Source organism: Lepidochelys kempii, chromosome 10 (assembly GCF_965140285.1).
Source record: "Lepidochelys kempii isolate rLepKem1 chromosome 10, rLepKem1.hap1, whole genome shotgun sequence".
Classification (NCBI taxonomy): Eukaryota; Metazoa; Chordata; order Testudines; family Cheloniidae; genus Lepidochelys; species Lepidochelys kempii.
Window position 1 is genome coordinate 8,695,932 of NC_136389.1, and position 18,225 is coordinate 8,714,156.

Sequence of the window (18,225 nt, forward strand, 5' to 3'; positions counted from 1 at the left end):
GGTAAAGGTCAGACCATCGGTAAAGGTCGATTTCACCGTACGCACACAAACTGACCATCAAATATTTTCAGCGATGATAACTGAAATCTACAGATTGGCAAAGGAAGAAAAATGGTGCTTGAGAATTTAGAGTCAAAATCCAGCGAGTCAGACTTTTGAATTCGGCTTGTTACAAAAAGGACTAGCAAATGAATGGTAAAAACAGGTCTGATCCATGCCACCCCCACTAAATGCGTCCTGCAAAGCTGCTCGCCTCTTCTCTCCCTCACCCAGTGGTGGCTCCTAACCCAGCAAGCCTTGGGAGCGGCTCATATATACAGGTCTGCAGTCTCCTGCTGCCCCAGCCTTCTCCTCTGCTCCCATGGCACTTAGCTGAGCCAGGACAGCATGTGCGGCCCCAGCCTGATGGGGCCCAAAAATGGGCATCCCCGGCCTCTGTCCTGAGCAGGTGGGAGGAGCAAAAGGAGGAAGAGATCTAAACACTTGCGAACAGAAGAGAGAAACATTCCGCCTCCCTTGCTCTGTTGTGTGTGCAATGAGGAGAGGGAAGGGTGACTGTACAGGGCAGGGCAGTTGAGGGGCACAGGAAAGATGCATCAATTCATAGCAAGATGGGCTGCAAGAACAACTTGAGAACAACTGCCTTAATAGCTTTTGCATTAGCTTACAGGGTCACTGGGTGCCCACTACCTAACTCACCCCTTTGGGACAGTATGGAAGATACAAACAGTCTATAAAGACAACCACCAGCATGTGCTACTCCCATCCAGGGCCCTTTCCGAGCTAATGGGGCAAAGCACAGACATTTCTAGCCAGAGTCTGGATTCTCTTTCTTGATTCTTTCTTGTTTTCCATCTCCCAGGGCTCCAAATTTCCCTCCCCATCCAGCCCAAACAGCCACATCCCAAAAAGATGAAGTTATATGGCCAAAAGCTTCCCAGAGCCCTCTCACCTCCAGTCAGACTCCTGCAATTCACAGTCCAGGATTCCCCTGCAGCAGTGACCCTGGCTGAGTAAGAGACTGATGGCTTTTCATTGCCATGTTGTAAAGCTTTTCCTATGAGAAACTGAATGGATTGAAACCCACTGACTTTGGGAATGAGGGGTGTAGCCATTCAATTAACTGCCCGGAGATCAGCTTTGGAAGTTGTGGCAGAAACGGGAGTAGCCCTAGTGGGCTTTTTAGGATGCGGACGTGCTGGTTGACTGAGTTTGCCATGGGTAATGAAGTATCTCTACGTTTTACATGTAAGACATAGCCTCAGCATCTGGTCCCTCCCTGTTGCTATTGCTTGACAGAGGCACAGTCTATCAGGGGCAATTTACAAAGGATTCCCACCGGTGCTAATGCTGCGTTAACATTAATGTTGAATCAGTGCATTCCTGGCACTGGCAGGAATTTTTTGTCTAAGACCAAGACCTTTAAACTCTCCAGTGAAACTTATCAGGCAAGTTTCCCAAGCACACATTCCAGCCAGTTTTGAATGGTTCCAGAAACTAGCCTACGGCAGAGATGATAAATTGGAAATTAACCAAGCAGAGTGGGCAGGAAGAGGTGCAACGTCGGCAGGTACGTTAGGCAGGATGACCATGTCAGGGATATAAACCCTCTTGCATCAGGGCACAAACAAACAGCTAGCTGACGGGGTGAGGAGGCAATTCCCCCACTATGGGGATCCTTCATCATGTCTCATTTCAAGACAAACTAAGAGCACAGGGGCACAATCTCTAGGAAAAGAGGTGTGTTCTCACCAGGTTAGCTAACACCTGGTAACTAATGAGGGAAACACCTAGTGCAGGCCAGGTCAAAATGCGCAACTGAGATTCAGGCTGCATCACATAAGTGAGCTCTGAATAGCTTCATAGTTCCGCGGAGAGGAGTTGGTGACATCCTGGAGCAGGGATCGTGCTTAGGAGCAGATCTAAAGCCTACAATTGAGCCTTGCAGAACAGATGCAGGAGTACCATCTCCTTGTCCCAAAAGAAGTCACCCTGTCAAAGCAGTCCCTGCAGGATGGAGGAAAGCTAAGAGACTGGGCCACCTTCTCCACTCCGTCATGCTCCGGGCCTTGCTGCAGTGCAGAGGGAGGGTGGAATCCAACGGGGGAGAAGCAATCTCCAGAGCTAATGAATCCTGAACTCGAGTCAGGCAAGCTGAGCAGCACCTCACCTTTGCAATCAATCAGTCATCAGCAATATTCAGTTACAGCCAGGTAAACCAACACTTTCCAAACAAGACAGTCAAGGGCTTTGGCTTCCCATCACAAAACCCAGATTCTAGCAACGTTATCTTCTCAGCCATCCCCACAAGCTGTGGTCAGGCACTTAGTGAGTTGAGAGATCAGCTTCTTCCATGAGCTAAACCGTTACAGAAGGGACAAGAGGCGGGGCAGAAGAGAGGGAGAACATGTATCTCAGAAATCTGATGAGCAGGTATGTGACAAACTGCCATTCACTGACTAGCTATCAGATCAAAAGGTTCTGCTCTTTTATCAACTCTGTTCTTTCGGTATGAAGAAAGCGTATTTAGCAGATCTCGTCTTTGCATCAGGACAGTTTCCTCTTGCATTGCTGTCTCGTGCAAGTACCCTGGGAGTTTATTGGTTTGTCAGGTACCCCCAGAAAGAAAAGAACTACGTGCATATATTTCTCTGAATGAGAGGTTTTCCCCTCCAGACACAAACAGCAACCCTTCCATTCAGAATAACCTCCATTGTACACGGAAAATACCCACACAAGAGAGAACACAAGTAAGATCCCTCGGAGATAACACAGTGTGTTTATGCCATCTGCAACAGTTTGTACCTGAACACGGAACGGCTGCTGAATTCTACATGTGGGTAGAGCCATAAGAAACGGACAGGTTCAGAACACAGAAAACAAAGAGCCATCATGATTTCACAGGTAAAGACACCCACCAGGATTTCAAAAGCTCTTTTCCTTTCAGGGCACTGGTTTAAGAGAATTACACCGTGCAATAGGGGTGAATGACTCAGATAAGATAGAATCAGAACTTAGAATCAGAACTCTTGAACTTTCACCAAGAAATAAAATGGAACCTGAGTCTTTGGTTAAATTAACTAACTCTGCTGAGTCACCACAATGTCATTTTCACATACCTCTCCTGCCTCTGAATGGGCTCTGCTAGCACTGTAGGAGACTGGGGATCAGTTACAAACTCTTGGGTTGAGTGTGCTGCAAACAAATGTGACTGAAAAATGAAGTATGATTCTATTTGGTGCCATCCCAGCTCACAGTTAAGTTTCCCCCTTGGCCAGCTGAGATGTTGAATCCTTGACTTCCCTATCTGTGCAAGGTCCACTTTGATCCTCTCTTACACAGATATGCCAAAGCAGGAATCTCTCCCTCTCCACAGTGCGGAAAAGTAATGATCACCCAGGATGGGTGAGGTCAGGACAAGGTGCCTAAGCTTGCTACCAAGGCAATTCAAGCATTTATTTTCATCTCCTGAAATGGTGGCAGATGCACGGGGGAGTTCAGAGGGGACTCGAAGGCCATGCTTACACGATGGGTACTTTGCCAGGACAGCTATATGTGATGGGGTGTACGCCCCACATCAGCCCTGAGAGAGCGGAATTAAGCCAGGCAGGCCCAATCACAAGTATGCAGCAAACAAGGAAGATTTAGGCAGTGTGGAGAGCTTTGATCAGAAAGAAGCTCACCTGTGAGGGAATAGGCAAGGGATTCTATAAAGCCTGGAGGCCAGCAAAAGTGTAGGTGGCAGCAAGGAAGAAGCCTGCAGTCAGTGATGTGCTGCCAAAATCTTAACAACGGGTTCCCTCCTCACCCCATGAGGGGGTCGTTGCCCTCCCCCGCCCCCTAGGACTCCTGCCCCATCCAACCCCCCTGCGTTCCTTGACGCCCCGCCCCCAGGACCCCTGCCCCATCCACCCCCCTCCCCTGTCCCCTGACTGCCCCCAGAACCGGGCAGGAGGGTCTCGTGGGCCACCGTAGTGGGTGCCCACCCCACCCCTAAGAGCCAGAGGCACCTGCCGGGGGACGAGGTGGGGAATCCCGGCGGTGCTTACCTAGGGCAGCTCCCAGGAAGCATCCGGCAGGTCCCTCTGGCTCCTAGGGGCGGGGGAGCATAGCTGGGGGGGAGCGGCCGCTCCCCCACTGATCACATCAAAAGTGGCACCTTAGGCGCCGACTCCCTGGGTGCTGGTCCCAGCTCACCTCTGCTCCACCTCCTCCCCTGAACACGCCCCGCTCTGCTTCTCCGCGCACCCCGCCCCGCCCGGCTTCCTGCGAATCAGCTGTTCGGCGGGAAGCCGGGGAGGACTGAGAAGCAGGCCGTGGCTTCCCACTCAGACGGAGGGTGGCGGAGGTGAGCTGGGGCGTGGAGCGGTTCCCCTACGCCCCCCCCCCCGGGGTTACCTGCTGCGGCACGGGCGGTCCTCCTCATGCCGCCCCCCCCCCCCCCGCCCGAGCTCACCTCAGCTCCGCCTCCCTGGGAAGCCCAGGGTGGGGGGCTGAGAAGCAGAGCGGGGCGGCGCGTTCAGGGGAGGAGGCGGAGGTGGAGCGGAGGTGAGGTGAGCTGGGGCCGGGGGTGGGGCGGGGAGCTGCCGGCGGGTGCTCTGCGCCCACCAAATTTTCCCCTTGGGTGCTCCAGCCTCAGAGCACCCAGGGAGTCGGCGCCTAAGGCATCACTTTTGACCGGTTAAATTTAGAAGCCCTTTCAGAACCGGTTGTCCTTCGCGGAACAACCGGTTCTAAAAGGGCTTCTAAATTTAACAACCGGCTCCAGCTCACCACTGCCTGCAGTCTCTCTCCCTGGAGTAAGGGGAGTATTAGACACGATAATTCGACTCCCCCACTGGATCGATCGCTGCCCGCCGATCCAGCAGGTAGTGTAGACGAGCCCTAAACTCTCCGGGGGCAGGGATGGCATTACTCTGCTTGTATAGCGCTCGACTCAATGGCGCCCCCACCCTGGCTGGTCCCGAGGCAGTAAACATGATCGTGTGCAACTTGCAGACACTCCTTTCCTTTGCACATTACCTTCTGAATTTGGCCCTCTGAACATAAGGGAGTCTGAGTCAGTGCAACTAAGCAGCTGAGGGGTCAGAAGAGAGGAGTGAAGCAACTAAGAGGACGATGTAATGAGGTGCATAGCAGCCCTCCCACCCCCGGCTTTTTCTGGCTCCTTGGCATGTGAATCACGGATGTATGAGTAGGTCTAAGGGAGTCTGACCAAGTGAACTGGAATCTAAGGCTTTGTCTACACTGCGGGGGTTGCACCATTACGCTCCTTTACACACCTCCTCTGAATTTAGTTCCTAGTCTTACAAAACGAAACAAATCGAGCCCAGCCCGTCAGGAAATGCTCTGTGTTTTCAGTAGATCTAATACAGGCTAAGCACACTAGCGAGCTGAGTGCAGAGGTGCTCAACGGCTGCAGCCCTCACTGCATCGTGGGTGCTCGGCCCCTCTTAAAATCAGGCTGTAAGTGCATTCAGCACGTGACTCTCTCTCTTTTTTTTTTTATTATTATTATTATACAAGAGTTTCATTGAGTCAAACATTATGTGGTCACTTAGCAGCTAACCTTTCCTCACAAAGAGGAGAACACATGGCATCTGTTCTGGGTCTTAAGATCACAAGCCCATCCAGCTCCACCTTCCCTTAAAGATAAGGCCTTGTGTAAATCATGGGTTATTAAAATAAAGTCATCAGGGCAGCCCCATGGGTAAGTGTTGGCATTTCACGGGAGATGCACAGCCACCAAGTCCCCCCTCCCCACAAACTGCTCTGACTTTTCCAACAGTGGATAGATGGAAGCCGGCGTCCCAGCTTCCTCCTCCTGGCTGAGGCCCCAGCTGCTAATGGGGGGTAGTGGGTTGGTTCTGTCCCAGAGAGGGGTGGATAGGTGGCAGGCCAGTCCCAGCCCAGGGGATAGAGCGTATGTGGTATGATGGGTAGATGGTGTCTTACACACGGCACTGTCCGTATGGCCCAGCTCTAGTCCAGGCTGCTGGTGCTGCTTCCTGTCTGGCCAGCCTGGGATGGGGGGCAGCACCGACAACACACAGAATTTAGGAGCCCCAGACCACCCTGCAGCAGCCTCCAGCAGGCCTAGGGGAGACATTGCAGGAGCTGAGATTAGCATCTGCCACTTGGAGCACAAGGATCCGGGCGAGACCAGGATCCAACCCCCCCACACCCTGCTGGGGAAGGTCCCTTTCACATACACACCCTGATCCACCCACCCGGGGAGGGCCCCCTTCACACACCCGCTCATGCGCCAAGCGGGTGCTGTGGGGTGGGCCAGGCTGGGGCTCCGAATTGCCTCACCTTGTCAGTGCCGGCCCCCTCTCCCTACTGGCTAGCCACACAGGAAGCAGCTGGTGCCAAGTGGTTAGAGTCCCCTTCCCCTGCCACCAGCGGCCATATTACCCCAGGGCTGTGATTTTCTCAACAGCAGGGAAGGGGAAGTGGACATTCCCACTTCTGCCTTCACGCTGTAGGAAAAAGAAATCACGATACTGGGCTAACTTCACTGTTTCTGGGCAGTCCGTGAAATTGGGATTTACTCAGAGCTGACAGATGGCCGGCCGGCCAAAATGGATTTTGTGTGTAACAAAAGAGCACTGTCTCACCAGCTCCTCACCCTCTCCACTTTCAAACAGCTCTCAGGCTTTAAGATGTTAGTCGCTACTACTGCTTGAGACTTTCATGAGGAGCATGAGGCCACGAACGAAGGATGGTCCAATGGGTAGGGTGCTAGCCTGGGACTCAGAAGACCAGGGGTCATTTCCCTGCTCTGCTACAGGCTTCTTGCGTGATCTCAGGCAAGTCATTTAGCCTCACTGTGTAAGTTCCCTGTCTGTGCAATAGAACACTAATACTTCCTTCCCTCCCAGGGGTGCTAGGGGATACGTTAAAGATGTGGGAGATGTCCAGATACTAGACAGATGAGACTGAAGGCAGGTGTTCTCTGCTGCTTGCCTCCCATTTGCTTCTGCATGGTCCAGTCCACAACAGAGCATTCTGTGCACCCAATGTAATGAAGGGTAGGGCTGACGTGAGCTGCTGCCTTTGGGCCAAATTTTTATCTCAGTTACACTGGTGTAAATCCAGAGTAACACTCCCAGACTTTGTGAATCTGACTCCTACTTTGGTAAACTGGCACAGTTCCTTAAAAATAGGTAGAAGCCACTCCCAGGGAATGGTTTTATTTTCTCCTCACTAGATCATTCCCCAGCTCTCAGCTCAGAGAGGACACTATTCCTAAACTTTGATGGCTGGGGAGTTCAAAGAGGATCATTAAAGCTGTTAGAGGAAGTTACTGCAGAAGAGAAAGGCCGAATTAAGAGGAACAAGTTGCTCTAAGAAGCTACTGCATCTGTCTGATCCAGGGAGCACCCTACCAAGAGCAAGACCAGATTTCTTAGCAATGACACTAAGCAACTGGCATGTTACTACAGGAAGAAACAGACCACGGCATACAGTGTTAAGCAGAGACAATGCAACTGCCACTGAAAGGGACTTACTTAGAAAACAGAGGGGCTCACTTTTTTTTTTTTTTTTTAAAACAGTTTCCTGTTGAGAATTTACCTCAAGATTAAGTAGTTGGAGAGGACAGCTGTGGTATGTTACAGGAGCTCGGTCAGCTTAAAAAGAACGTCATACTGTGAACAGTTTTCTTCGCCTGGGTTTCTAACACAACCTTAGCTGATTAAAAATCCAGTTAGCTCAATGAAACTCAGTGAAGTCTGTTTATAGCCAAATTCACTTTTAGGTCCCTTCAGCATTTGGGAGGCAAAGAAGGAATGGGAATGCATTAAAATGAAGCAGCTGCTTTTATTCAGAATTTTATAAGCCATATATGGCAAAGAATTTTTTGGGGAGAAATGGGGTGAAGCTAAGAGTTCCCCGTAAGATGATTAATATGCCTCACGTGAGAGAAGAGAATTTCATCAGCTTAGGCACAGGGAGCAGACGGAAACAATGATGAACCATGAACAGCTTTAGATACTGACACATTCTTAACATGCATCCGATGAAGTGAGCTGTAGCTCACGAAAGCTCATGCTCAAATAAATTGGTTAGTCTCTAAGGTGCCACAAGTACTCCTTTTCTTTTTGCGAATACAGACTAACACGGCTGTTACTCTGAAACCTATTCTTAACCTATATACAGTTACTTCTGTGTTTCAGACACAGCAGTACCATTAGGTGTTTTTGAACTAGCAATGGCTCCTGAAGTCCGTAGATGGTATGTGAGGGGATCAGGGAATTGTTGGTATGCCTGCCTCATGTTGCATATGACAAGAGCATTGTGATCTGGGTACCCCTTCGAACTCACAGGAACTCCACCTATGTTTGCAGGTTTTACTGTGTTAGGGAGAATTCAAACAAGGGCATTAAAGTGCCGCTGAGATTAAGCACAACAGAAATGGGACAGATGGAAGGTCTCTCACTGCTAGGGATTTATTGGAAACAAGCACCAAGCCACATTCTCCTAATAAGAGACATTTATCTTGTGACTGCATTCTAGGTTTTGATTTTATAAACCAATGGCTAATAATGATGTGAAAATAAAAATAGATTGATTGACATTGGAGCAATAAACATGGAGCATATTTGAATGGTTAGGACAAGTTTGTGGTTTTATTCCCACCTCAGCCACTGATTCATTATATGAGTCACCTAATTTCTCTGTACTTCCATTTCCCCATCTACAGAATGGATACAATACTACTAAATTTCTATGCAGTGTTTTAAACTGTGCAGATGAATGGTGGCATAGAAGTACTTAACAGTGATAGGAGTAGCTCACCATACCATTGCTGAGATGTTGCATTTGGAATCATGGAGGACCAAGTTTTCAAAAGAATCCAAGCCAGATTCTCACATGCCCCATACTCAGCAGCAACCACTGAGGCACTGACAGCCAGCACACCCACCTCTTGAAAATCTGACCATTGGAGCCCAATCCATCTCCCACTGAAATGATTCTCATTGACCTCACAGGAGTTAAATCAGTCCCTTACTGAAGTGACTCATTTTGTGTCAGGCTGAAATTAGCTTATCCACATTACATTTTTGAATAGGTGGTTTTCTGTTTGTTTGAAGTGTATTCTCCACCAGCCCCCCTTCAAGCTGCTGAGGATCACTTGCCAACAACCTGACTGCCAGAGATTTTAATCTGGAGTACTCTGATGAGAAATTAAATCCCTAATAATCTGCTGCCCATAGCCTTCCCCTCACTTTTTGCATGTGCAAACAAGTTTTAAACAATGGCACCAATTTATGACTCTGCATACAGGTTTCAAGTGGGAACCCATCACAATGGATTTATTTTGATCTCTTGCAATTCCAAGAGACCGCTTGGCTTAATCAGTTTCTCTATCTCCCCATACTCAGCTTGCAACCTTTAGTGTCCGGTCCTGCTCACCCATTGCTGAGCCTGAAGACTGCACTTGTAATTAGTGGTTTAAAAAACAAACAAACAAACAGACAGACAAACTAGAATAAAATGTAGGACTATTCTTGTTATTTTATTGAGAATGCCTCCTACTGCACATATAATTTCTGAACTATCCATTGACATTTTTAAGCAATCTACCCTGCAATTTCTGTAGAGCCAGAAGACAGGCTATTTTGCTCAACTAAACAAAACAAAAAACAAAACAGCCTTTGGGATCTTTGTACATTTGGAACTAACCATTAAAACAGGCTGAGAAAATCTTTGCCTGACAACAGGAGATATTGTTGGGTGCCTATTTCTCATTCTTACAGCTAATCAAATGCAGCAAGAGGGATAGCTACTAGGGTCCACATTAGAACCAGATTGTTGTGGCATTACTAACTATAACAGGCTCTGATCTTGCAAACATGCCCATAAGTAGTTCTACTGATTTCAGTAGGATTTCTCCTGTGCTAAGTGGTCACAGATTGGGCCTAAAACAGATCAGATACAGCCCCTCCCCTGGCCTCGTGCCAAGAGCTCTCTGCACTTTTAGGATTGGGGTCTTGGAGAGGACTTCAAATTTATTTAGCTACATCAAGCTTTAATTTCTATTATCTGAATGTTATAGGCCAGCTTGTAGCCTCTGAGGTCCTAATCCTGCAAATACTTACACATGTGCTTAACTTGACTACCACAAGTAGTCCCGCTCAATCAATGAAACTGCTCACAGCAGCCAAGTTAAGTATATGCATAAGTGTTTACAGAATTAAGGCCTAACAGTTTTCTTCCTCCCCCTACAACTCTACACTCCAAGGTAGAAATTACTTCTTTTTTTAAATCTGCAACCTGGCTTCTTACCACTTTCATTATGTGCAATTCACTGAGAGCACACCAAAGCCAGAGAAGTCACACTCCAAGAAGTTCCCATCCAGCTTTAAAATGTTGTTTTGTAAGCACCTATCAAAATTATCTCCCCTGTCCTGAAAACAAAAAGCTGTGGATAATCTTTCACATCTCAGAGTAATTTACAGAAAGTCCGTTATTTCCACTCTGTGCCTTCCCATCACCAGTCTAAAAAACAAAAGGAATTTAACCAACAACCTGCTATCTGCTCCTGTTAGTTTTGAGCACATGATCCAGGGCTAGTTAGATATGTCAGTGAGGGGAGTTTACATTTTTTTTTAAACTGTGATTAGTCAGTATATAGGGAGGGCTTGGCAATCGAGGCAGTTAACAGAAAAGGGAAGAAGTGGGTAGTATCAACCTTAGTGGTCTGTTTATAAATAGAGACAAAGTGGTGAGAGAATATCTTTTATTGGACCAACTTCTGTCGGGGAAAGAGACAAGCTTTGGAGATTCACAGAGCTCTTGTTCAGGCCAGACAAGGTAACCAGCTGTGCACAGCTAAAAATGTTTATAAATACATCTTAAGGGACAGGTGTTCCTCTACCAACCTGAGGGGGAACAGATACAGCAGCAGTTTACCAGAAAGTAACAAAGACAGGCTAGAGGAATGGAAGGTTACTGAGAGAAGAGCTTGCAGGGGAATAGATTGAGGCATGTTCCTTTACCTCCTCTATCGCTCTTTGCTATTCAGTGGCTCTTTGTTGACACCAAAACTAATCTGTTGCATAACCACCCTCGATGTTGCTGTAAAATAATTTAGGAAAAGGAAGAAGGAGAGAGAATTCCCTAGCTGTGAGAGGAAAGCCAGTCCCTGATTTAGCTAGAGGGCACTCTTCTCGTTACCAGCCTCTTTGCTTTACTTGCAAACAAAAGATAGAAAACCGGTGAGGGTGGAGGACAGCGAGAGAAAGGGAAGAAAGAAAAGTGAGATCCCAGGGTCAGCCGGAACCTTACCATTCAGCCGCACTGTGAATTGTCTCCTCTTGCGATCGTGCTCCACCTGGATGGGGCAGTTCTGCTCCAGGATATTGAGCTGAGCGGCATGTGCCATGCTGCTGGGTGGGTGGTGATGGTGGTTGTTTTTTTTTTTTTAACGGGGGCAGAGAGATGTCGTTCGTTCTTCTAGGGCTGGACTCACTCCTTCTCTCCCTGGTCAGCAGGGGGAAGGGACAGGACGAGGACCGGCGGGGAGAGACATGGTGAGCGCCTGCTGAAACTGACACACGGCAACACACACACCAAAAAAAAAAAAAAAAAAAAAAAAAAAAAAGCCAGGAAATCAGCTGTGAACTCACGTGCTGACCTCCCAGCCAATGCCCGAGCAGCCTTTTTGTTTTGATACATTCCATTCGACTCTTAAAGGAACACTGCACCTTGAAACCCACCCCCCATTCCCGCACCTTCCGCGCCTCCCCCATATATAGAGAAGTGAACTTCTCTGCTGAAGGGAAAAGAATCATGCTGTCTTAAGCAAGGGGGTAGTTTTATGATTCATTTCTCCCAAGTGATTCATTTCCTCCTCCGAAATTATTACAGAGCCTGCTGATTGTCCTTAGGGGGCAGCTGAACTCACCTGGCGTCACAGGCTTCCCTGCTCTGTGTCACCCAAAGGAAATTCGAAATCATTTCCATTCTTTCTGTGGGCTCACCTACACGGGGAAATGTTCCGGCACAGCTATGTCACTACAGTTACACCTCTCTAGTTACATCCGGGTAAAGCCCCGTGTGGACATTCTTATTAGGGAATGAAAGTGCCTTTTTCTGGTTTAACACCCGTTTGAAAGCAGTTGAGGGAATACACCTGTTTCCGAGGAACTCATTTTCCTCTGGGGGTCGGGAAATCACGATGAGTGATGCCACAGGGCTCACTTTAATTTACAAGGTAAGTGACGCTATTTTGCAAAACCAGAGGGAGAAACAAAGTTACATGTTGCAAGGACAAAGATCCTGTGCAATATGTCTAGAGAGTTGAACAGGCTCACAAATATTAAAAGAAAACATGTTCTTTGTCTTGGCCACCTTACAGGATACAAACATTAAAAAATAATTAACCTGTACAATCAGTGATTTGTACTGTGGTTTCAAATCATGCTCTATCTGAAGGATAAAGGGCCCGATTTTCCACTCACTTACAGCCAGTTGCTGCTCCCTGGCCCTGGAACAAGAGCCGCTGCCACCCTTCCCTTCCCTACTATGCTGGGGAGGCTGTCACAAGAGGCAACAGAACCATCTTCCCCCGCTTTTTGCCAGCAGTGAGTTTCCCTGCAAGAGGGGAATTCTTCACTGGTTCTCTCCAGCTGCTTTCACTCCACTTTGTGCTGTGTTCATAGTGAAAAGTGAATTTAGCAGACCAGACAATCCAGGTCCTTTATTTAGGCCATGATCCTGCAGTGAACTCTATGTTGGAAACCTCTGTGTCCATGCAGCACCCTGTTGGTGCAGGGATTTGTCAGTGCAGACCTCATTACAGTATCCCAGTCATGAGAGAATCTCAACCAGATGTTCCTCCTCTATGCCCTGGTCTCCATTGGACACTAGATTAGACTTCATTAGATGCTGCATAAATCTAATCTAAGATGCTCAGATGGGGGCTATGTAAGTACCTAGGTAGAGAACTAATACAAGTTCCCAGTACACATTTTTCTGATAGTTTTCACACAATGCATAGTTAGACTGTGGAACTCATTGCCAAGGAAGTTGTGCAAGCCAAGAATTTAGCAAGATTCAAACAGGAACTTGACTTTTATATGGATATCAAGAATACCCAGAGTTATCCTCAGACTTCAGGTCTTAGTCCAAGCTTTAGCTGTTAAAAATCAAGATGAGACCTAATGTGGGGGGCAGATTATCCCACATTTAGTGCTGGCCACTATCAGACTGAATACTGGACCAGATGTCCACAGATCTGATCCTGAATGTATGGGCATTCCCATTTTTAATCTCTACCAGTGAGTGTGATACATTTGAGTGAAACTGCTTTGGACGAACTTAATAAAATACAGTTTAAAAGATTATTGGAGAAGACTACATTATTGTTATTCTGTATCAAATGGTAGGGAACTGGGAATAATAATATTTAATAATTAGTAATACTTTGACCATCTATAGTGCCTTTAAACCAAAGATCTCAAGGAGATTAACAAACTTCAATTAATTAACTTTGTCAACTTTTTGTCCAAGGTCACACTCCACATAAGTGAGGCAGGATGGTCCAGTGGTTTGCATGTTAACTTCAGGCTTGGTAGACCTGTGTTCAATTACTTTCTCTGACACAGACCTTTTGTGTCACCTTAGGTATGATACTTAGTCCCTGTGTCTCTTTCCTCCCTTAGAGGTGTTGTGAAGATATATGCAATAAAGATTATGAGGAGTTCAGACACTACAGTAATGGATGCTTTATATGTACCTTAATAGAGCTAAGCTTAATAGTCCTGACTAGTAGCTGACTGCTATAACTAATAGACAGTGCTCTCATCTGTGTAGCTCCAGATGGTCCTGTGAAAGATTTACCAAGAATCGTGTGAATTAAATGAAAGGGAGAATTTGATTTAATGTGGACAAAAGCAAGTTCCACACACCTGGGTTCTTTCAGCAGCCCCCTGAAAATATGTTGCAATATTAGATGCTATGGATTTATCTTCATGTTGCATGAGGATTATACCCTTGCTAGGATTTCAGAACAGGTACTCAAATGCCAAAGCAGCATCTCTGCCAGCTGAACTAGGGAGAATTCCCAAATGCTTTTGGTAGTTGATATCTTCTATCAGGTTTCCAGTCACTGAGAGGCAAGACTGTTGCATGTCACTGTCTGAGATCATGGAGTGTTTAGCTGGATGATCCACCACCTAATCACACACTGATCTCTCCATCCCAGAGCCTGCAAATCTACACAGTGATCCACAGCATGTAATAAAACTTTAGAAATGTGTGGTGGCCTTTTAGGAATGTTAAAAATCCATCCCCATATGGAGAATGACAAGAACATTTGAGCTCTGTTGGGAATTTTGTCTGTATCTCTGCCTGGTTGCCTCTGCCTCAGGCCAGCCATTAGAGCTACCTCTGACCTTCCAGATACACTTATTCAGCAAAGCAATAGCTGCAGCCTATGACAATCAGCTCAGACAGACAGAAGGAGTCACAGGCCACAGAGAAGGTAAAGGTGCTCAAAATGGGATCTCATCCTGGGAAGACAATGGGAGTTCTGCCATTGACTTCAAAGATCCCCAGCATCAATCCCAGAATGCCTGCCTGTTATTCTGTGTCATCAGGATTCAGGCCATGAAATTCTTGCTGGATATTTCTCTTTATTACACTCGAGGATGTTTTGTATGTTCTTATACTCTACCTAGCAATGACATGTTACCATATCGAATTTTGATGATGAAATATTGTATTGATACTTCTGCAGCACCTTTCTCATCTGAGGATCACACAGCACTTTAGGAACATCAGTTTAACTAAGCTACACAGCAATGTGGGACTTAGATGAGAAATACAGAGGGATTGTTTCATTCAGCCCTTTCAGGGAAACCACCGCTTGTGTGGAAACCAGCACATGATTAACAATGCAGAGTAACGCTGCACAGTGGTTTGGGAGAGGAAACGAAGAACAACACTTAATTTGATTTAAACTGAAAGGGAAATTCAAAAAGACTAAATATAATTACTGGTGATGGAATTTGCCAAGATATGAAGGTTAACACCTCTGCACTTGCAAAAAGCCCCAGAGGCTCCTTAAGACCACGAATGGTCAAGACCTCACAGAATTTACTTTTAACTGGAAAAGCAGCACCTCCAGGAGCAGAATTACTGGTTCAATATTGATGCAGAGGGAAAAGTGGCACCTACTATGTCACCGGCACCACTTCCTGCAGTGTTTCAGAGTAGCAGCCGTACTTAGGAGGTTTTTTTCCATTCAAATCGCAATCAAGCCCTGTCCTGTTCAGATTTGGGATCACAGGAGAAGGTGGAGTGGCTGCCAGTCTCGAGTTCAGACTCTATTACTGATTCATAGACTCATATGTTTTTAAAGCAGAAGAAATTATTTTGATCAACTAGTTGATCTCTTGCAGACACAAGCCAAAGAACTGCATCTAGTAGTTCATGTGTTAAGCCTGATAACTTGTAGTTGAACAAGAGCAGATATCTAGTCCTGATTTAAAGATTTTAAAGATGCAGAATCCACCGTCTTCCTTGGGAAGTTGTTCCCAGGGTTAATCACCCTCACTATTAATATGTGTTTTATTTCCAATCTGAATATTTTTAGCTTCAGCTTCCAACCACTGGATCTTGTTATGTCTTCTCTGCTAGATTAAAGACCCCTCTAGTACCAGATATTGTCTCCCTCTGTAGGTACTTGTAGACCGCCATCAAATCACCTCTTAACCTTCTTTTTGATAAGCTGAATAGATCCGGCTCCTTAAATGTCTCACTATAAATCACGTTTTCCCGTCCTTTAAACATGCTTGTAGTTGCACTCTGAACCATCTCCCATTTTTCAAAATCCTTTTACAAGTGTGGACACCAGAATTGGACATAGTATTCCAGTGCTGATCTCACTAATGCCAAATACAGAGGCCATATCACCTCCCTGCTCCTATTCAGAATGCCCCTGTTTATACATCCAAAGATTGCGTGAGCCCTCTTGGCCACAACAGCATGTTGAGAACTCAGAAATTCGGTAACAGAGAGCTTTTCAATCTAGCAAACAAAGGTGTAACAAGATCCAATGACTGGAAGTTGAAGCTGGATAAATTCAGACTAGAAATAAGATGCAATTTTTTAACAGTGAGAGTAATTCATCACTGGAACAATTTACCAAGGGCAGTGATGCAGTCTCCATCACTGGAAATTTTAAAATCAGGATTGGATGTTTTCCTAAAAGATACACTTTAGTTCAACCAGAAATTCAGGAAAAACCCATGACTTGTGTTACACAGGCAGGCAGACTAGATGTTTTCAATGGTCCCCTCTGTCTTTATAATCTATGTTTAGATGATTTCCAGCCTGCCTCCTTTTCCAGAGTCACTATTTCCCAGAATGCAGACCCCCATCCCATAACTTTGACCACGATTCTTTGTTCCAACAGTTATGCCCCTGAATTTAGCTGTATTAAACTGTACCGTTATGAGCTGGGTGTAGGGTTACCACCCATCCCAAATTAGGCAGGACAGTCCAGAAATGCAGAGTTCAAGTCCCAGTCCTAGGCTGAATGACTCCGGGACAGCATTTGCTCTGCATCTGACTGAGGCTCAGGGGTGTTGCCAGCTTCTTCCTGGTGGTGGTGGTAGCAGGGGGCTGAGGTAGGCCTTAGCCCCCCCTCACCATAAAGCCCCACCCCCTGTCCCGCCTCTCCCCTGAGGCCCCGCCTCCTGGCCAGGCCAGAAACCAGAGTGGGGCAGTAGTAACAGCTGCCCTGGATGGTGTGTCTCAGGGGGGCGGGCACACAGGCCGAGAGCTATTCTCAGACACCCCGGCCCCCTGTCCAGAGCAGGTGGAGGGTCTGAGGCTCCCCACAGTGGCCCAGGCTCCCTGGGTGGTTCTTACCATGGCCTGGCTATGGCTTCTGGCCTGGCTATAGGGTGGGACCTTGAAAGGAAGAAAAGGAGCAGGGAGTGGGGCCTCAGGGGGAATAGGAGGAACAGGAGGCGGGGTCATGGAGGGGGTGGGGTTCCTACATGTGTCCCTCTTTTGCCTTATGAAAAGGTGGTCACACTAACTCAGTGGTTCTCAAACTTTTGTACTGGTGACCCCTTTCAAATAGCAAGCTCTGAGTGTGACCCCCCCCTTATAAATTAAAAACACTTTTTTATATATTTAACACCATTATAAATGCTGGATTTGGGATGGAGGCTGATAGCTTGCGACCCCCATGTAATAACCTCACGAACCCCTGCGGGGTCCTGACCCCCAGTTTGAGAACCCCTGCACTAACTTTGTTATGGGTTCCTCACTGAGACTGATAAGCTTGAATACACTCTTCAGTTAACATAATTGTAAGGATAAGCCCCATCTAAGAGAAAGGAAATATGTGAACACACCCAGGAATGTTTGTTGAGTATTGTTTTAGGTACAGCTCTGTGTGTTGTGTGTGTGTGTGTGTGAAGGTGGAACACCGTGGACCAGAAACCAACACAGCCAGCCAGAAGGAGCAGCTGAAAATGCAGTGTCTGACCCTGAAAGAAACCTGGGGGGAGGTTTTTGGTTCAGGATGCAGGCTGAAAAGAGTTTTCTTGCTGTTGTGAGCAAAAGAAACTGTTTTCTGCTATTTGCTTCCTTGTGTGTACATTCATTGTCAATGAATAAAACTGCATCAAAGAAATACCTGACTACCACAATTTCTGCTCCCAGGGGCCCAAACTAGCCACTCAGGCCAAAACAGGACCACAGCATAAAAAGTAACTGATTTCATTTCAGACAGCAAATTACACTCCTACCTACTTCAGGACATCCCTGTGCTCCACTGGACTTAACTTAGCTATTGTGAAAACCATAGTGCATTCTGGGGTTTCAGAGCCGAGTGAGGGGACAGGGGATTGGGACAGGGGATCAGGACAAAGTTGGTCCTAAAAACCAAACAGTCTATTTTAGAATGTCAGCTGACAATGGTAAACTCATTGTAAATGTAAAGTGCTTGGTAAGTTGTTCCAATGGTTAATTACCCTCACTGTTAAAAAATGGTGCCTTATTTCTAGTCTGAACTTGGCTACCTTCAGCTTCCAGCCATTAGATCCCCTGTAAGCGCTAAGCGTTATGACGCTGATTATTCATGTGCTGAATACCCTTCTCATAGGCCTGGCTATTGAGGACATTCAGCATTATATGGCTGCCAATTCCCAGGATGTGGCAGTCTCCTCTGAACATAAGGTTTAGTGAAGCCTTTGT

General features: G+C 46.8%; 1 protein-coding gene across 2 annotated transcripts in view; it reads right to left on the reverse strand.

The window, feature by feature from the left end:
* The window catches only part of NATD1 (N-acetyltransferase domain containing 1), a 37,645-nt gene extending 25,625 nt beyond the window's left edge, over window positions 1-12,020 (reverse strand). The window contains exons 1-2 of one of the 2 annotated variants that reach the window (XM_073361882.2): window positions 11,915-12,020; window positions 11,296-11,557 (exon numbers count right to left, since the gene is read on the reverse strand). In XM_073361882.2, coding sequence (XP_073217983.1) covers window positions 11,296-11,392 — 97 coding nt within the window. In that variant the 5' untranslated portion in view covers window positions 11,393-11,557; window positions 11,915-12,020. Of the gene's footprint in view, window positions 1-11,295; window positions 11,576-11,914 lie in introns of those variants that run through there. The other variant, XM_073361881.2, reaches the window with a different exon arrangement.
* Window positions 12,021-18,225: the final 6,205 nt, after the last annotated feature.